Genomic DNA, 21899 nt, shown 5'->3' with positions numbered 1-21899 from the left:
GGGGCCATTTTTACCTACCTGTCATATGGGGCCATTTTTTCCAGGGCCCTTTTTTCCGGGGCCATTTTTTCCGGGGCCATTCTTACCGTACACCCTGGAGCTAGGGTTGTTGGTGGTGGTCAAAGTGTCAGGTGAGGGGATGAACCCACCTGGATTAATTAAGTTCATCCTGAAAAAAAAACAAAAAAACATTGTAGCCTTTCTAAACATAAAACTGTAGCTATAACAAAACATTGTAGCCTTTCTAAACATGAAACTATAGCTATTTGTGTGAGAATTGGGTGTGCATGGTGTGGTCCATTAAGTTTTCATAGTATCTATTGCCAACAAATCTGTTGCTAACTACCACAGGGTCAGTCACCCCATAGTATAGATAAAGCATTCAATTATAATCTATTAACCATTCACCCAGAGTAGCAGTAGCATCACAAACACCCCCAGAATAGTATTCAATTCCTAGCCCACCACAGGGTCAATCAACCTGTGGTACAAACACAGTTAAAAATCAATAGTTTGTCATCATGTGATGCTTATGTTCTTCACAATGCCTGCAAATGTGGAGGTCATTCCCTTTAATAATGTTATTATTGTATTACTAACGCTTCATGGTAGTGTTACAGTATTATTTTGAATTATGATAAATGCAGGCTCAGAGAAATGTTGGAATGGGTTGATGAAATGTGATGACTACTTGCTACAAAATATGGTTTTGTAATATTTATAATTTTAAGTTTGGTGTCAAAAGGAAACATGTTGTCAACAATTATGTGATTTCTAGTATAATTTATTTTATTATAACTTAAAAAAATACTTATCAATGTTTTAAATTTCGCCACACCACCAGGGCTGGAAAAAGTGTGACCGCACGATCAGAGGCATCATGAACATCCTGAGAGAAATTTTGAGGGAAAAATAAAAAAAAACTGTTAGGCTATATATAGCTTATATACAGTAGTGTACAGATAATATTTGGTGCTGGAGGCATTTTATCAATACAAATTTTATGGTCAGAGGCCCAAACATTTTCTTTCCAGGCCTGCACAGACTGACAGCAATTGCTGTAGAAAGGGCCTTCCACTGCTGTGGTTTTTGCTGTCAAGTTGCCTAATCCAGGCCTAGGCCTAGCAACGGACTTTACACTTATATTTATAGAATAGGGCTATACTTCAAAACAATTTACAGACCTTGTTGTAGAATAAGATAGATAGTATATTCGAACCCTGCTTAAAGTAGCTCTACCAATACCATTGACCAACACAGTATAATTTTTGTTTAGGTTGGAATACAGTATTAGAGGGCTTTCAGTTAAATGACAATGACAAGGTCTAGAATGTACTAACGTTGTATTAAGTCATCTGTGCATACAACAATGTTGTTTCTACTGGGATGCATGGCCTGAATCTACATTCTGCAGAGAACACAACACTCTATTGTACCAAGTGATGCAAAAAAGCAATCCTTGGCTTAGCTCCAAAGCTCTCTGTCCATATAGCCAAGGTTTATGAGACAATACATTCAATTGTAGTATGATATTACACCTGCCAATTCTCACCCATAATGTGCGAGTCTCGCGCATGAGCTTGTGTTCCTACTATCAAGCCCTCAATTTTCTGCAAAATATCCGTGGAAATCGGTACATAGGCCTATTTTCAAAATGCGGCGATGGATTTCTGGGCCTAATATATTTTGCGGGGAATATTTTACAGCCTGATACATCGTCATTTAATTTATTGCAAAATAAATAAAATTGCTTACCTCTCAACGAAAGACAAGCACTGTAGGCCTGTTATAACTCTGAGCATGGGCCGAGGGGACGAATCTCTTCTAGAGAATCTCCTAGACAACAATGTTTTTGAGACGGAAAAATGATTCATTTATAGGCCCTAAACCCTCAATTTGAAACTTCAGTTTTAAAAGATTTGGATTTTATATGCACATTATCATCATCACTTAGTGAATGATTTTTTTTAATTACTTTAGATCCCAATATAACTACCCTTTCTTATCTGTCTAGGTTATTGCCTTCCCCACACGCACAAACGAAATAACTAGGCCTATTTTGAAGTCGGCCTAATGGCTGCTGTTCATATTCGTACTCGAAAGTAATTACTAATCTTGAAGTCCAGACACTTCATGTCATCCAACTTAACTTATCAACTAATGGCTGTGCGCCCAAAATCTTGGTATATGTCTGGTATTTATAGACTAGACCAGTGCGAATTTATATTGTAAACAGACAACATGCAGCAGGCCCAGGCGGCTGACGGCTTACAGGTACGATATCGTGGGAAAATATGTAGATCTGTTGTAGGTCTAATGTGTAAACATACAATAGATCTGGCTAACATTTAACGATTTAAGAATTAATTTTCATACTTTACTGCAGAAAATAACAAATTTTATATTGAGTAGGCCTACATTTTTTCTTTTAAGCCATCAATAAATCGCGGGATTGTTGGTGACTCTAACTTGATGAACACTGTGCTGTGCATAACCATGGCATAGTCGGGTTTCTGTTTGATCTCTCTTTGAGCGCCGACAATATGTTACTAAAATATGCTGCGCATTGTCAGGAGTCATACTTTTTATAAGTACTGTGAAAGCATTACGCATTACATGGGGAAGTAGCCTATTCTAAAAGTGGTCCCTAAAATTCTTGTTTTCCGACCGTAAAAAACACTTGTCCCGGGCGTCGGGCAAGTGGGTTAGCTCATGCCTGAAAGATAAAATGTATTGGCTGATTATACCCGAAAAATGAAGTGGTTTACAGACCGACGACTGTATTCAGTTGCAGTTCCACCAACTACAATTTTTTCAAAAATAACAGAGGGCACTCTATTTCGTGATTTTTTACATAGCGGGTGCTATATACAAATTATATGACATTTTCATACCCATGGAGTTGCTGTATGAGAAAGCAGCAAGCTGAGTCAGCTAAACTAGTGGTAGCCACTGTGTGTGTGCTGAAACATGGAGATTTCTTGGTCCCCAGTTCAATACCCATCGCTGCTCTCCTTGTGTATCAGCTGGAAGGCAGCAATTCAAGCTTCAAAAGTGCACTGTCTTCAGTAATTGCTATAGCTATTGACTTAATTCAAGTGTTTAGTAGAAATCACTGAATATTCTACTGTTGAAACATATCTCAAATCTATTTTGACAGTGCATGCTCGGATTAAAAAAATTATTTAACATGGTTTTTCTTAACTTAAGAAAAGCCATTGGTCCAGAGTGCAAAATGGCCCATATGTATGTTAAAGAACGCAATACACTCTTCGAAAAGAGTAGGGCATTATCTCCTGATGTACAGAACAAATCATCACCAGAAGGACCCCCACAGGAAGTAAGTGGGTTGTCCTTGGTGACACACCAAAGAAATCCAATCAGACGTCATCATGCCCATATATAGGCATATCATAGTATTTTTCATATAAAAGTTGATAGTGTGGACAAAGCTTTAAGTATTGTATACCATATAAAGATTGCTTAAATATATGGATTGTAGTTATCATTCTTTTCTCCATCTTTTTTTTTTTGTAGGCTTGCCTTGAAGAACTGAACATCAACGATAACCACCACAACGTTCCTGCTCTGGCTGTCACACTTGCACTGGAGAAAAAAGCCATGCATAAGGAGATGACCTCAGCTCTTATCTCAGACCTCTTTGGAAAGAAGGTCATTTCCATGGATCACCTCAAGATGGGATTTCTGAGATTGCTAGAAAGCCTCAATGACCTAACGTTGGACACACCAGGAGCCCCTGAGGTATGTAAACATTTCTAGCCCCTTTGATACACAATCAGTGTGAGGACATTATGTAAACATTTCTAGCCCCTTTGATACACAATCAGTGTGAGGACATTGTTCTTCCTTGGGGTCCAGATAAAAAATACCTAAATTACAAATACAAACACATTTGAATGAAGAAAAACCATTTCGAATTATGTAGGAGAAGCAAATTTAAATCGGATTTTAAACCCCCTCCCCCCCCCCCCCCCCCCCCCCCCCCCCCTCGCCCAATATGCCTAAATACAGAATTCACGAAGGCAGGTGATCTTTTCTTCATGCTTGAGGGTGGGTTTCAAGGAAACTTTACAGACGCGTGTATACAGACGTCAATCAACATTTGGTTGCTCAACTCAAAAAGGGAATTTGTAATGCTCCTTAGAAAATGAAAAAAAAAAATCTATATTTTATAAATAATAATAATAGGTCAATTTATAAGGCGCAAATAAACAAGGTGTCTAAGCACCAAATAATAATAATAATAATAATAATGGTGACATTGCAGCATTCGTAAAATGTTTGTCACTGGTGCTGGGAACAGTCACAAAAGTGGGGGAGCCAGACCCCCAGTAGAAAGAGTGGGTGGGCCAATGGCCCCCCCTGCTCCTCCTACTTTCGCTGCCGTTGGCAAGAACAAAGTGTTTTTAGATTTGCTTCTTGTAAAATTATGGTGTGATACTACATTTGTCCTCAATAATGCCAATTGTATGCATTCTCTAATTACTGTAGCTCAGTTTTATGTTTAATGTCCCACAGTTCTGATTCATGTTTTTATTACTTTTGCTACCACCATAAAATACTTTCCAATTCCATCAATCAAACTATAATATGTTATAGAAACCATACTCTAATGTAACACACAAATGATTTATTGTGCAAATTTGGATATTTGGAATATTCATTTTAATCCCCCAATATTTGAACAAATTCATTTAAAGTTGTCAATGGCTTTTCTATTTAATGGACAGATAAACTGGGAACCAGTGGGATAGGCTCTAAAATGTACAGTTGGGGTTCAGTACCATGCTAGCAATTAGCTTGTGGCAAGGAAATTTATCTACAATTTATTATAAATGAATAGGCCTACATGATAAAAATAGTGACTGTTTATAAATTGGTTTTGCTGGAATACTCCATATGGAACAGAGACAGTTACATTATGTGTCCAATGATCCAATAATAGCATGAAATGCTATGTCAAAAAATTGTTCCTTTATGCCTATTTTTATGTCGCTGTAAAATAGACTGTGAAATGATAGAACTTTGCCTCTACTGTAGCCTATTTCCATTTTTTGTGGCAACGGGTGCACTAATTATAGGTACCGGCAAGGAAGTGTAAACTATGCAGGTTTTTAGTGGAATTTCCGGAAACTGGAATGATATTCATCTTTTTTAATTGAGTCTCTCTTGAAAACTATTGATCAAATATTAATTTTAAAAACACCTTTGTAAAGCTTATTTCATTATCTTTCATATGGTACTAAATATGTTCAAATCCATTCACAATAAACATATATAAAAAACATATATAAAACGTACTAGAAGTATAGTCACTCAGTAGAGAATTGGGTTAGTGAGTACAGCAAACCTGGCGGCGCCGCGCACAGCCCATGAAAGTACCTATTGAAAACTATGACAGCGGAGGGAGCTAGGTGCTGTCTCTTATACACATCTTTATCCTATGGAATTGCCTTCATTTACCCTTGAAAGGTGACAACAGGCTCTTAAGTTTACTTTTTAAATTTTGAGTGTAGCATTATTATTTCCAAAGTTTTAGTCTTTTAAAATCGACGTTTTTTGTTTAATTTTACCATTTTTTGCCATTGATAAAATTGGCTTCTGAAGCACATTCAGACTGCTGTAGATAAAAAAGTATTATTTGTGGACACCTGAAAAAAAATAGGCATATTATATGTACTAGATAGTGTGCAACCATTGGAATTCAGGCATGTAGTACGTCAATTTATTGATTTAGCAATGTTTGAAAACTGTCCGCAAGCTAATATTTGTTTATTCGCGGATTGTGAATATTGAGGTTTTTCAACATTTCAGACAATTATATCTCAAAAACTATCCATAGTATTGCCTTGATATTTTATATAGTTTATAAAAGTTTGCAATAAAGTAATAAAAAAATGAATTGCGTAGCTCACATACTTTTGTCGTTACAGCATGCTGAAAACCATACGTTTTACACTTTTACGGCGTGCGCGAAAATGCAGATATTAGAATGGCCATATCTCAGCAACCAACCACCCAAAAATAAAAATTTAAGTACCATTCTCTTAGTTTTCATGCCCTCTATCTGGTGAGATGAACAAATATGTTGTAAAAAAAACTTTTAAAAATTGTTGCCGGTACCTACTAATTAGCCAAAAATAAAGTTTTATTTTTATTCAAAATCATCATTATTGGAGGGTGGCAGGTTTGCTAAACAAGGTATAAAAAAGGTGTTGCCTTAGGAGGGTTCATATGCCATAATTCAATGTGATTACTGGTGAGGGTTGATGGGTATAGGTTGGCACATGAACACACCTTCCTACAGTACAGTAATTAGCCCAATAATGTACCAAAATGTGGAAAAATCTGCTATGTCTTGCTTGGTACCGTGCCATATTGTATTAATTGAGACGGGAAAGAATTCTACTAAATATAATCTAGGATATTCTAATATCACATAATTATTTATTAAGTTAATGGTAAGGCCGTAGACTTTGACTTTTTGATATTTATAGCACACAGTATCACATTGAAACGTCCCTCTCATGTGTGTGGTTTATGGAAGAAAGAGAGTGGAAAAATTATTATTGTTATTATCATTAATATTATTATTATTATTATTATTATTATTATAAATTTTAGATTCTTTTGATTTTTATTATTATTATTGATATTATTATTATTATAAATTTTAGATTCAATTGATATTTATCGACTTCACAATAGAAAATATTTTACTGATAATAGGTTCTGTGCTTGGTCCTGTTGCCAATATCATTCGTTCACACGAAATCCAATTCCACATGTATGCTGACGACATTCAATTATATATCTTCCTTTCAACCCATCTAATCAGCTTTCTGTATTTGATTAACTTCAAAACTGTTATTATGAAATCAAATCATAGATGTAATATAATTTGTTAAAACTTAACCCTAAAAAAAAAAATAAAATTATAATTTCACTCCAAATTTACTTTATCACCGAATCAATTTTCATCGCTTAAACTAAATACAATTGAAATTAAATCTGCAACATTAGTCTATAATCTTGGTGTGATATTGGACCAATCCCTCAATTTCCACCTGCGTACCAGTTCCATCTGCAAATCATCTAATTACTATCTTCGAAAATATCCACCGAATCAGACAGTACCTTGACAAAAACTCAGCTGAAACTCTTGTTTATGCTTTTATTTCAACAAAACTCGATTACTGCAATTCCCTTCTTTTTCGGCTGCCCTCTTCTTCTCTTTACCGGCTGCGTGTTAAAGAACGAACTTTTTTCAAGATCCTCATTTTAACATATAAAGCTTTATTATTTTCTCGTCCATCATATATCACTCAACTCATTCCACGATATGTTCCATTCCGTTGTTCTGACAAATCATTGCTATCTGTTCCTTGTTTCCGTACTAAGACTTTACTACCATTATTTGTTAAAGACTCGTCCTCCCTAGATTCTTTTAAAATAAACCTAAAGACTTATTTGTTCACCAAACTTCAGGGTACAATGCGCCTTTGATCATTTTTTTTGGAATCGGTGCAATATAAATTTTTGATTGATTGATTGATATTATACTTATAATATCAATATATATTATATAATATATACTAATATTTAAAGCTCTTGAGGCAAGGAAATAAGTCTTCATATAAAGTGTCCTTAAGCATTTCTGGTGTTGAGCCTAAGGAGCCCCTGGATTAATAATAGCAAGTAACAACATTACAGTTGAATCTTGAAGTAGCAATGTGAAATATAATCTTTCACTAAAGTTGAATAATGATAGGACCTATATTGTGTCTTCTTTCACTATCCAGCTACTGTTACACTACCTCCCTGTATTTTAAAATTCCACATCTGTGTGTAGCTGTAATTGTACACTTGTCCCATATTCCTAGTTGTTGCCTGTAAGTATCTCCTTACAGCTGGCAACAATTAAGAATAAGCGCATGTTGAAAAATCATATTTTCAAGATAAAAGATGGATTGGTAGGTAGGTGTGAGAATAATGAAACATGCATGAGTTAATGCATTTTGTATGCTTTTCTCAGATGATTGGACAGTTTATCGCACGGGCTATTGCGGATGACTGCCTCCCGCCACGTTTTATTCAGGACTTCAAGGGCAAAGTTCACTCAGATCTTATGAGGTAGGTCATATATTAATGAGAATAATGATGATTGGACTAAAAAAAAAACAACTTTGTATTTTTTGTCCAAGTACTGGAGAATATGAAAATCAGGTTTGGTTGGGCAGCTTTTTTTTTTTTTTTTAACTATTATCTTGGGCTTTATTGTAGGGACCATGCTAACTATAAAGTCATCACTACATTTTGGTTAGTAAAATTCTTTGTTAAGGTATGATTTACTATATTAAATTCTGCAAAGTAGCACTTTGAAACATGTATTATTAGCTGCTGCTACTTGGTAGGTCCCTTTATAATGAAAATAATAGTGTTAATTATGGTATGATATGTAAACAAAAGCTAACAAAGATTGATTGATTGACTTTAATTGTCAATAAATAATAATACAACACAGAACAAAGAGAGCAGCTTAGGTTCAATTTCTAATGCTGCCTCTCCCTGTTTTTCAGCTGGAGGGCTGAAATACAAGTTACAATAGCGCGCCGTCTTTTGGATGAGACGTTTAAGCCGTTGGTACCGTGTGCATTTATGGCCCATGTGTACGTTGATTAATGCAGTACACTCTTCGGAAAAGAGTAGGGGATTGTCTCCCGGTGTACTACCCAATCACCACCAGAAGGACCCCGCTGGAAATGTCTTCTTCTAGACTTTCGTGGGCTATCCTTGGTGTTTACATGGAATAAATCCAATCTAATTAAAACATTGGATGGCCTGGAGAGTTTCTGTAACCATGCATATAAGTTAACACAGACCACTTTCATTCATTTCTGTAAACATTCATGTCCTGACAATTAGGGCATTTAATGCAACCATGTGAGTTCCTGTATATAGGCCAAGGCTTATTTGTTAAACAAATATAATGTAAATATTCGACCCTGATTTCTAGTTGCCACTGTGGTTGTGGTTGTGTAATTTAAAATATGTAGATAAATCCGAATGTGTAATTTATTTTAATATTTTGTACATTTATTAACGTTAGATATTATATTTTTATGCTAGAGAATCACTGGATAAAGCAGATAACTTGTTGAATCGTAAGCATGGACTGTGCCGACTGGATGACGTGTGGGGAGTAGGCGGTGGACGAAGGCCAACTAAAATTCTAATCAAGAGGGTATGTTCATGTACATGTTTCATTCGATTTCTGCATCGCTTTGTTAATAAATTTTTTATTCACAGACAAAATAATCTTGTGTTTGAACCCTTCTACGTATTTTGGTATTGTTTGAAGGATGAACTTACCAACCCACGTAGAAATGCTGTGTTGTGAATAATCTGAATCTGTTTGTGTTGATAAAGCCTCATTCTTACAATAAAATGTATTGTTATTCATCCATTGCATTAAGAATACAGTAGAAACCCTCATTTACGAACCCCGATTTAACAAATTCTCGATTTTATGAATGTAATATAAAGGTGATGACATCATAACAATTTAAGCGAAAGATTAAAAAAAAAAAATCCGCTCGAATTGTAACTGTTATTATGCATACAACACAACACACCATACTATACAGTATTATGTAATTCCCAAGTGAAGGAGGCCCTCTAACAGGCCTCTTCAAAGTCAGTGTTTTTTATGGCTTCACACATGTGCATGCAACAAATTTTACTTCTCTTTCAAACATCGTTTTCAGCTTTAAAATTCAACATAGTGCTTGATTGTTTTATTGACTGATCAATATATATAATAAACAACTATCTATGGAAGTTGTGTTGGAGTAAAATCCACAATCTAGGTATTTAAGAAGGTAAAAATGTCCGATAAAAACAAATTTGTGTAGGGCCTAGAGTGGGATCAGAAAGCTTAGAAGCTGCCTACTATAGGCCTAGGCCCCCTCAGACTTAGCTGTGTAGGCCTAGCCTAGGCCTAGCCTAGGCCAGTGTAGGTAGTACCAGTGCAAATATATAGGAATTTGGGTCAACCCCGATTTTACGAATACCCTCATTTACGAACGGCTCTGGGCCCATGCCGTATGTAAATGAGGGGTTCTACTGTATTCCAGTTTTAGAGTACCTTTAGTTTTTACTTGAGGTGTTTACTATTTTTTTGACCTGCTTGTGTAAGTGTGTTCAAGTGTGTTTATTATTATCCATCAATAATAAAATAAGCCTTTTCTTAAAATAGATAAAAATGATAATGATAAAAAATGGCATGTTGAGTGTTTCATATAGTAAACAGGCTAATCGGTAGTTCACTTAAGATTCAAGATTTATTTATTGGTCATGAACACAATAATATAAACATGGTTCGAGACTGTGGTTGATTATACATTCATAACATTTTTTCTAAAGTCTGTTACAAAAATATAAAACATCAAGATACACGAACTGCACTGAAAACAACCAAATTTATAAAATGTTAAAATGTAGTTAAAAGCATGTTAAAATATTAAAACATTAAGAAGATTTATGGAATTAAAAACACCATTTGGCTGAAGTTATTTTAAAATATCAATAAATTTAACCTCTTCCACATTTCATTAAATTGTCCTACTGCTCAAAAAACAATAAAAAACAAATAATTATAAATCAAAGCCAAATAAGAACCCAATTGGAGCATAGGACTGCTACTTGTGGTACATTATTGCTACTTGTAAGGAATTGAATTAATTCATAAATGAGCACTTTAACTACGATGAAGTACCAGCTTCAAATTTTCTACTTAACTATTCTTTAGGTATATTGTTAAAAAATTATTAATTTAAATCATTTACTTAAAGAAAATTCTTCTAATATTAATAATAATTTTTAATAATTTTTTTATATTGTTATGTCTTTAGATATACTGTTAAAAATCATTACTTAAAAAAAAATCACTACTTAAAAAGGTTCTAATAGGTCTTTAGATATGTTGTTAAAAAATCATTATTAGTTCCTTTGTGACCTTAGGTCACAGTGGAACTATTGGGATGATACAGATGTGAAAAACATTTGTTTTTATCACGAGAACAGTAGACATAGAACAATATACCTCCATGTTAAAACTAAATTACATGTTTATTATGTATATTAAACCACACATTCAAATCACTATGTTTTCACAATTGTATGCTATTCAAATATAAGTATGAATTAAATGTAATAGCCCACGAATTTAGGACAAAAACCCATACATGTCGGCAGTTCTTTCTTTCGCGACGCAAGCCTAGCTAGGCCTAGACTAGGTGGTCCAATCAGAGAGTTTTTAGTTTTTGCGTACAAAGGAACATACACACCCACAGGGTTCTGGTTTAAAAAATCATTTACTTTAAAAGAAAATTCTTCAAATATTAATAATAATTTTTGATAATTTTTTTAATTTTTAGGTCTTTAGAATATTCTTAAAAAATCATTACTTATAAAATCATTTACTTAAAGAAAGTTCTTCTAATATTAATAATAATTTTGAAATTATTTTGCTCATTTTGCAGTAATATACAAATTATTAACTTGCATAGAAATTATTGAATGGGTTCCTCATTTTTATAATAAGGAAAAAATTAATAAACACTGACAGAGCATAGAAAGTATTGAATTTAAAAATGGGTACCCTCATTTTTATACTGTATAAAGACAAAAATAATAAAAACATTCCAGTGACTGGAAGAGTTTCTATCATTTTCCACTGTAAAATTATGGGTAAACATTTTTTAAATACATTAATTTCTATTTTAAAATTGATAATTTTTGTTACTTCAAAATGTTATTAAAGTTAATTTATATTTTTTGTATTTATTTTTTTATATTTCATGGAACAATACACACCTTTAAAGAAATGTTTTAAAATTTTGTACATTTTTACCATCCACATTCTTTGGTGCAATTTCTTAAAATTATATTCCCCAAACAGACGTCTAAGATCGATTAATGTAATTATTAATGCTTAGAGCAATACTGCTACCTGAGTCAAAGCTTGTAACAGTAACAGTATGCCTATGATGGAATCTTCAGAAAAGCTCTATTGATATCATATTTGTTTTTTTAAAGTTTTATCTATTTGTAAACAGGCTAAGTCCCTTTGGAATGATGCATTATAATAATAATATGTAATATTTTTAATGTTGTTATTGTATTGTGATATCTACAGCCTCGGTGTAACATCTACTTTATGCAGTCTCTGAAATACCCTCGATATTTAAATTATAATGTTCTAATTACTTATTCAGTAAGATCTACAGTACTCTATTGTCAGCTTTCTATGAAACACAAGATATAATAATGTCATCTTGCGTTTCTATGAAATATGCTGATTTAATTTATTTGCATATATGATAGTATGCTGTTTTAATTTATTTGCATATTTTTCACTATGAAATTCAGTGTTCTCCCCAGGCCCTTTAAGCATCATGGTACCATGATGCTTGACAGTTTGCCATGATGCTTGGAACATCTTCCATGATGCTTTTATCAGGGAACAGTTATTATTTAACTGTCCCCTGCTTTTATATAGTCTTAAAGTGCAATTTAGGACATTTCATTGCCTCCTAATTATTAAAAATACCTTGCGTCAGTCCCAACTATGGTGGACTTAACACTTACCATGACGCATGCAGTGTTCTCCCCAGGATGAGGGTCAAGCATCATGGTACGTTCCCCCACCAACTCCCCCTCCCGCCCACAACCATGGTTGGGGGAAATTTTTTAAAATAATGACCTAGATTCCCGGAAATGGCACTCTCAGAAATCAAAAATGCTTTTTAAGAATTTTGAAATGACTATAGATTTCCATTTTTTAACAAATTTTTTTGTGAAATTAGTGACCATATACTGTACTACTATTATAGCCTAGCCAGAGTTGCAACAGGATGGCAATTTTGGGCCAACCTAGTTTAGGCCTAGGCCTAAATTTTAGCTTCAAACTGCTTGGCAGGCCACTACCTGTATCATAGCAGAACGTAAATTTTACGTACATGTCAAAACAAGGAAATTGGTCTTCTTAAAACAGATTTGTTTGTACAATATTCATTTTAATAGGCATAGGCCTACGTACTATTGTGTGTGAATCGTCACGTCTTTCTTGTCTACCTATTCATTTGGTAGGCTAACCACTTAGTAGTAGGCCTAGCTATAGCTAAAAAGACATAGGCCACGTAGGCCACGCAGTTTTGAAGAAAACAGTTTGTGTGAATCAAACAAACGTTGTGTTTTGAAATGAAAGTGACATTTCTCAAGGTAAAGATAACGCAAAATGAACGCAAAAAGATGAAGCATGAACTTGGGCTGATAAACCAATATCGTAAGATAGCATTGTTTTGTGTTTAAAATATTTTCACACTCACTCTTCTTCAAACTAGGATACAAGGACAGCAATGTTTATTTTGAATTATTTTATTGACGATATTTCAAAGCGTCACGGAAGACGCATCAAGCGTCACGGCCAGCTTGGAAGCGTCACAGTGCACCGGGACGAAGTCCCAAGCGTCACGGTACCGTGACGCTTCAAGGGCCTGGGGAGAACACTGACGCTTGCCCATGATGCTAGGGAGAACACTGAAATTCATTTTTTCTTTTTCATTTTCACTTTTCATTTGAAAACAGAATTGGAAAATATATTTACACCTTATTCAGACTACAATCCATTGCGATCAGTTGCGATGTAGTTGTTGGTAATCCAAAAACTGATTACTCACGATCGCAACTAACAGGCACATTCCCACCAAATCAGGCACAATTCTATCAATTACTATCGACTATTACTGGTGAGCATTCACACACGATTGTGAATTGCGGTTGGATGTCACAATTGTTACAACGGTCTCAATGCAATGCTAGTCTGATTTGGGTATGTCAGCAAACAAAATATGAAATTTGATCAGCATTTAGACATGTTAAAAATGAAATTAGTTTAAATGACAGAGTATCAGGAATTCAGAAGGAAATACTGTATATTCATAGAAAACGTTTTCACAGTCAAACAGTCAACCAAAGACTTTTATTTGTTTACAGTAGCTCTTCTAAGATAGTATATCAAATCAATTATTATCGCAGTGATGGATTCGAAAGGCGGAGTGGTGGGGAACCAACCCAGATCCCCTAAATTTTCCAAAATTATTTAAAAAATCAAGGAAAAAAGAAGAAAATTATATTTAAATTGAAGTCCAAGAGTGCCATTTCCAGCCATCTAGAGGTGATAATCATAAATTTTCTTGCCTCAGCCCCAACCATGGTGGGGCTGATATGGTCTAAGCCTTCCATCTGTGGAAGTCCTTTTCTTGGCCCCTAGTTTTCAAATTTTTGGATTTAACACTGATTAATGAGATTATTTTTCATTTAAAAATTAAAAATTTGTAATAAATGGTTGGTAAATACATCATGTTTGCAAATTTTTCTCCTTGAAAGATTGTTCTGTTATTGAAGGAGTACTTGTCTTCAGGTGACATTGAGGAAGCGATTCATTGTCTTCGGGATCTGGAGGTGCCTCACTTTCACCATGAGGTGGTATATGAAGTAAGTCTCATCTCCAACAATATTTTCATGATTTTATTTGGTACCTATTTCAATCTTAGGAGGAATGTTTTTCCCTATCTGAGTGTTATCGTACTGAATACTTAGTACATTCCCAAATATGTGCTAAAAATTAGCAAGTGATTTAGGTAGGAATCGAACCCACATCCTACAGATATGCAAGCCTGGCGTCATAACCACCAAACTTGTGCTTAGTGACTAGCTTTAAATCTGATCTCCCGGTAGCAGGGGGTACTGCAGTGTAATTTTCTTTACAGTAGTTTATGTGAACTTTCATTACTGTTCCTATCAAGAAAATTCTAAATAGTTATTAGAAACAATATGAATTTATTAAATGTTTTTTAATAATTTTTTTTCTACTGTATATGTTTTAGATATAGTGAAAAATACTGATTATTTCTGAATGAGCAGCATTTTGCTAAAATGTTTCATTAAAAGATGTTTGTAATAAAACTAACTGAATGTTTTTTCAATGATTAAATATATTCATATCTTCATATATTATTTAATGCAATGTAAAAAAAGAAAATGGATTAATATATTATTATTATGACCCCTGAGAGTTTTTCCTAGCTGCTACCATATGTCTGTATACACTTTTAGATAATCTCATGAATTATTCATAAGGTTTCAAAATTTAGTCCCCTGATTGGAAAGTTTGTTCCTAATCTGTGCACTGTCCATAAATATCACAATAACCTTGACAATCACAGTGATGGGTGATTTATGGGATGTTGTTTCATTTTGTTATGTGTCATCATGTGTTGGATGGCAATGAGGTATATTGTATCCAGGCCTTCCTATTTAGACGTTTTGGCAAGCTATAATTATGAATGCTGTTCACTGGACTGTTACGTAACTAAAATGAGTTGCATATTTCCGCCAGATTGTGAGTTTTGTAGTGTTCAGATATATGCAACATAAAATTATTTATGTGACCACCTTTGGCAAAACTCGCCCTTATGTGCTTAGCACACAAAATGTTAGAAAATCAGAACATATTCATCTTTTTGAATTTTATGAAAAAGAAGATTGTATTGTAGAACATTATTGCAAAATATCATCACTAAATCTAACTGAAAGGTATATTAAAATTATATTTAAAATACAAATCTTAAATAATTGATTTTGGAATCTTTGGAAGCTGTTTTCTCAGAACCTACATGGCTGATGTTCAATGAATTAATTATTCATAACTAATACTCAACTAATTTCCATCAAATAATACACTGTTTTAAATTAAAAGAAGATTTCATGCAGAATCTAAAAATACCAAAAACTAAATTTTATATTTTTCCCACAGACGACTGGTTTTGCCAGAGCCAGTCATACATATCATCACAATAAAGGACAATGACTCTTCTTTAACTGTTAAAAATGAACATTTTGCAATTAATGACAAGATTTTTAGAGTTTGTTGATATTTTCAAATTTCACTAATATTATAAATTTTAAATACAATATAAAATAAAGTCACATTTAATCAGTGTATTGTAAAAATTGGCAAAATTATCCTATAAAAGTTATTAATTTTATTATTGATTTTTTAATCAGATGAAAAAATATGAGATATTTTTCAGTGATTTCCCATGCTAAATCTTGGATTTATTATTTGACTGTTTGCATTTAATTGCTTTCAAAAAACACAAGGACAAAATCATCAAAATTAACAACAATAACAAAAGCACAAAAAATAACAGACCTGAACCAGACAAGCAATTAATGGTATAGAAAGCAGGGGATAGCTCTATAAACACTATATTGTTAAATTAACCACCTTTTGTAAATCTACCTTTGAATTGTCAAGTTTTTGTTTGTCTGATCAAGGCTGATTTTTAGTTCCTATGCATGTAATGCAATAGGAACTATTGTAATCACTTATGACTGTGTTCCCTGCGTGTAGTGTGTGTAGACATTTATGCAAATGTGCATGCGTAAAAAAAAAAGTTTTCCGACATTTTGTTTTTCCTTGCTATGCGAAGTTCGATGTGAAGTTTCTGCAGTGTTCAGTCAGGGCTCGCGCTAACCGATCGGCAAGTCGGCATGGATGGAACTATTTTGGTTTTGCGGCAAAAAAAAAATCAACTGCTGTAGGCATAGGCATTTTGAAGAAGGCCTAAAATAAAAAAAAGTTTTAATACTTGCTAAAATACATAGTTTTTTTATTTAGATCTCCATTTTTCGCTTCCTCCATGCGACGTTTTTTTTTCTGTTGTATGAGTAGTCATATTTAGGTACTGTATCCCTGACAGTTGGCTATGCAGCAGTGTACGCTTTAAATGCAAACTGAAGACAAGTAAAGATATAAAAGCAGTCGACTGTCAGGTACATAACGACTATCTAGCTTAGGCTTTCCACAAAAACATGAGGCCTAGGCCTAATTTAGTACAGTAGTTACTGCGATGCGAGGGTGGTAGATAGTTTAATCAATGATATCGTGTTATCGTCTAATACGTAAAATACATTTAAATAATGTGTGTAAAATTTAAGAATGCACCGCGTGGGTCGCTTTCTTTGTTACGCGGTAGTATAAGTAGCAGAGTGACAGCAACAAGGCTATGCCTAGCCTAGGGCCTAGATCGTGTACGTTCTTGATCATCGTGATGAAAACTTCGGGTGACAGACGATTGGGCCCAACTGGTGTGGACGATCGGGCCCAAGCTATTTTCAAATAAATTGTAGTCTAGTAGGCCACTGCCAGCTCCCCCACTCCCGATATCGTTCCAAACTACTGTAAAATGAAAGTACTGTATAGCTAGGCCCTAGGCCTACAAAATTTTTTCAAAGAAATTTGCTAAAAATATTACTGTAATTTGCCTATCAAATTACATTACCAATGTGGTCTAAAATCACTATTTTGGGCCATAAAGACTCACCCTGAATTTTTTAACCACCACACAAATTTGACCCAACCATATTTTCTGATTATGTCATTTATGATGACTTAATCAGAAAATACATGTATGGTTGGTTAAGTCATGTATCATGCATAGGAACGTTGACACCTGCAAGGCTCTGTTTTATTTTATGTCAAGCCAATTGTTTTTAGTTGTATTTAGGATTATTAAAGAGTTTCAGAAATGAAGCACAGACATTTCACATGGTAATATTGTAGTTTGTGGAGCTGTAAATGGCCTGAGTTTCCATGGTCTTTGGCAGCTTTGGTCACTAATTAGAATAATAAAGATAAAAGACTTTGTTAATTTAGGACCATGGAAAAGTAGTCTTTAATTGGAGGAATCTTTAATTAGAGGGAGACCTGTATATGGCATTGTGGATCCCAAATGATCAGCTCTTCTGTCTCAAAGACTCGGACTTGCTAAAGGGTCCTTCTGGTGGTGAATTGGGTAATAATGCAGGAAACAGTTTCCTATGGTACTTTGTTTCAATAGTTTAAAAGTATACTTTGTTTCAATAGTTTAATAGTATACATTATGTTCTTTTATGAATGTTGCACATGGGTCATATTAATCCGCCAAAAAGCAAGTTACAGTACAAAGTCCACACCTCAAACACTTCAGAGTACCTGGTACCAGTTTACCAGGTAGCTAGGACACGAAGAGATCAAAACACAAAGTCCACACCTCAAGCATTTTGAGAGTACAGTAGGTGGTACTGATTTATCTGGTATCTCAGACACGAAGAGACCCTTATGGGAGAAGCAATTTCCTGTATGTATGCAAGTCCACACCTCAAGTGCATAAATCTAGCTACATTACAAATATAATGAGATGGATAAATATATTGTAATTATGTGTTTTGTTGTTTTCAGTCCACTATCATGGTCATTGAGCACCTTGAAGATCCTGGCCACACAATTGCTAATAAGATGTCAAAACTTATGAAAGTCATGTATGATTCTGGGGTCATCACTGTAGACCAATTAAACACTGTAAGTACGGTAGTAAGTTGTATGGCTTGGTGGTTAAGACGCTTACCTTCTAATCCAAATGTCCTGGGTTCAATTCATGTGACAGCAGAATTTTTGGTTCCTATGCTTTCAAGCAAACCTTTAACATACCCTTCGTGTGTATGTATGTATGTTTGTATGTGACATGTATGTTACGCTGTTTATTGTAAACAGGCAAAGTGACTTCCCAGATATCTGTTCATTATGAACATACGTACCCAAGCAAAACTGGATATGACGTTGTGCCCTATTTAATAATTTTTATATTTTGACGAATATTAAAGCCATAACTAATGAAAGACAATACACCCTACCCTTGAAAAGACTAGTAAACTGTGTGTTAAGAGGAAAACATTTATGGAATGTGGTTTACTTTCATTGTCTAACTGTCTTAAATGTGATGGATTGGACTCTAGGGACTTTCCTGGGTTGTTTGGACAGAAAACTTTACACTCCAAAAAGCATCAATTTTATACCAGATACTGTGGTTTGGATTTAATAGGTTCAACAGACACAGCATAGAATTGTGTTGTGGTTTGATAAAAACAAACTTGATACTTGACAGGATAATCATTTTACAGCTTCTAACGAAAGCTAGAGTGTGTGTACAGTACGGTATAGTGAAACCATTGTTAGCTCCGACCCATTGGTAATGTAGGCCCCCCAGCGGACAGGTCAAGCCCCAGCGGACAGGTCAAGCCCTCCCCCCCCCTTCCCCCACATCAAACAGAGCTTGTCGGGCAGTTGGAATAAAACAAATGTAAGAATAGGCCCATGCCAAGCCAACACATGTCTGTCAGTCTGAGTGTCATTTCTGGCCATCCAGAGGTTCCTATTCTTAACCTTAAGATTGAAAGCCCGAACCTGAACCACTGCGCCAAACTGCCGATACACCGCAAATAAGTAGTGCAATATTTCACAAATGCCCGCATAGGAACCTTGGCCCTCGTAGAGGTCTTCTCATGACTAGAATCTACCCCACACCCTAAGCCTCGTAAAGCGACTTGGTTTATACAGCATTGTCACTCCTGTAATTGGCGAATTACTTGTTGGTGGATGTGAATGAAATAAAAAATATATTTCAGGTTCAAACCTAACCAAGCATCTGGTTTTAATTAGTGTGATCACTCAGTTCCTCGAATAACCATTATAGCGCCCAGCTAAAATTGTTCAGGTTAACTTTAAATTTAAAAAAAAATTGAAATGAATATTCAGTTATCTCACTTCTATGATAATAATTGATTTAGTTTTTTGGGTAGTCAAAGTATAATAGCATTAATAATAAATGGTAATGGTAATAGTTGGAGACTTATATAGTGCATACTACGTGGTCTCCACTTGTACTTTTTGTTATACTTATTAATAAATACATATTTTTCCTTCAGGGGTTCCAGCGTGTGTATGCTCTGATGCCTGACTTGGTCCTAGATGTTCCACATGCCTACACCAACCTGGAAGCATATGCAGCTATATGCGAGAAGGAAAATGTATTTACAAGAATTCTCAGGAGCCAACTTCCGAGCAGGTACGAGCATTTTCTTGAGCTCTTTCACACAAATAAATGCCCAGGGTCAAACTATGATGAATTAAAAATTACTGCAGCCTAAGTCCTGTGTTAAGGGTTGTGCTGGGTCAGTGGTAACTTATGAAGTTAGGATATGTTGGTTTGGGTGCACCATCAAAGTGTGCCCATTAAAATCTGAAATTTGAATCTGGATTAGAAATAGGACTGCCCAGGCAACCTTAAATCTTTGTGATTCACTTTTTAAGGTATTCCACTTTTGGTGATATCTTGAAAAAAATTATGTATCAAAAAACTTTCAATAAAACACAGATCGATGTTCAGTTTTTACCAATTTGCTATTAGGGAGTTTTCGTAAGCTTACGAAAACAATAATGAATACGGTTATGTAATCAATTTTTTAGACAACCCTTCCACTACTGTAGCGTATCTGTCACAACATAGGCGATTCATGCATATTGCATGAGACCATAATCAGCTCATACAGCATATTGCTAAGAATGTCTTAGGCACGAATGACGATAAAGATGTAAAGATGCCTATACACATAAAGCAAAAAAGCAAGACCTCCCAAACCGCAGCTACTAAAGGTTTCCTTATACCCCCCATGAACGCGGAATTGGCCCAATTTTGGGGGGATTCCCGTGTGCATGAACAGAATGAAAGTGATGATCGTTTTGCGAGGTGGCAGAAGCATTAGAACAGGAAGGGAACACCCTAATTAGTAGGCCTAAGTGCTTAGCTAGAGAGGCCATACCTTGGTCTTACCTCGAACTGGGCCAGCCTTTGCCTAAACTTTCTTGACGTCGTAGGTTATTTTTTGCCCAGCAACAACCAATTCCAACCAATCACCCATCGCTTGAAGACAGCCCACATGATGCATGATGTAACAAGTTATTTTTTAGCAGCGAGAGTCTCTGTGTAGAACATGCGAGTCTTCATGCTGTAAATTAACGATCGGATCAGCCCACTGGGCGGGTCTCTTTAGGGGCGAAATGTGGTGTTGTCTATTTTTAGCCACAGCTGTGGAACAGGCGAGTCTTCATGCTGTGAATTAACGATCCGATCAGCCTACTGGGCGTCTCTTTAGGGACGGTACTGCGGTGTTGCCTATTTTTATCCGCAGCTATCAAGCTTGATATTTTAGCAACAGTAAACAAGAATTTACAAGAATGGGCTTTGTATTCAACTTTATGGCGACGAATGTCTTTTCTAATCAATTGGAAGAGTTTTAGGTCTGCCGAATTCGGAGCCAAATCCTTATATATTGTGAGCATTTGTTAAATTTGCCGACCTAGATAGACCTGGGCCTACTCACCTAAATTATACCCTGGGACTTTGCCCGGGGAAATGCCTGTATGCGGAGTTGGGTGGGACTATACCCGAGGAACTACAGTATACATAAAAAAAATGCCCATACACATATCTATTAGCAAAGAATCCCAAACAGCAGTGACATTCAGTGAATGCACAGTTCTTCACCTATACATATAAAAATGTCTATACACATATACATAAGGAAAAAAGCAGGAGTTTATGCAAGATATTATAAGATCCTGTACTATTTATGCATCTATTAATAGGCTATCAATGTAATGTCTAAAGCTAATATTAACAAATTTATTTTAAAATGGGATTGGACCTGTTTATATTGAAATAATTAGAACCCCTATTATTAAAGGGGACACCTTCGTGACCAAAGAAACTGTTCCCTTAATTGGGATCTCCCCTAAATAGGGGTTGGCCATACAGTAGTATTAAAAATCTATACTCTCTTGTTATGTGGCCGAAAAAATGTTCCCTTAATAGGGGTGCCCCAAAGGAGGGGATTCTACTGTACTACTGTCTCTTATACACATCTCCAAAGAG

General features: G+C 35.1%; 1 protein-coding gene across 2 annotated transcripts in view; it reads left to right on the top strand.

Annotated features, from left to right (window-relative positions):
* LOC117110982 (programmed cell death protein 4-like) overlaps positions 1–21899 on the top strand; it is a 46017-nt gene that overhangs the window by 22448 nt on the left and 1670 nt on the right. Inside the window, exons 4-9 of one of the 2 annotated variants that reach the window (XM_033253836.1) lie at positions 3538–3762; positions 8057–8154; positions 9151–9265; positions 14473–14580; positions 18371–18490; positions 19894–20033. In XM_033253836.1, coding sequence (XP_033109727.1) covers positions 3538–3762; positions 8057–8154; positions 9151–9265; positions 14473–14580; positions 18371–18490; positions 19894–20033 — 806 coding nt within the window. The remainder of the gene's footprint in view (positions 1–3537; positions 3763–8056; positions 8155–9150; positions 9266–14472; positions 14581–18370; positions 18491–19893; positions 20034–21899) is intronic. The other variant, XM_033253837.1, reaches the window with a different exon arrangement.

The sequence above is a fragment of the Anneissia japonica genome, unplaced genomic scaffold (genome assembly GCF_011630105.1).
Source record: "Anneissia japonica isolate Jap-2015-1 unplaced genomic scaffold, ASM1163010v1 scaffold573_len2283161_cov171, whole genome shotgun sequence".
In the NCBI taxonomy this organism is placed as follows: Eukaryota; Metazoa; Echinodermata; class Crinoidea; order Comatulida; family Comatulidae; genus Anneissia; species Anneissia japonica.
This window is presented reverse-complemented; position numbering and strand designations above follow the sequence as displayed.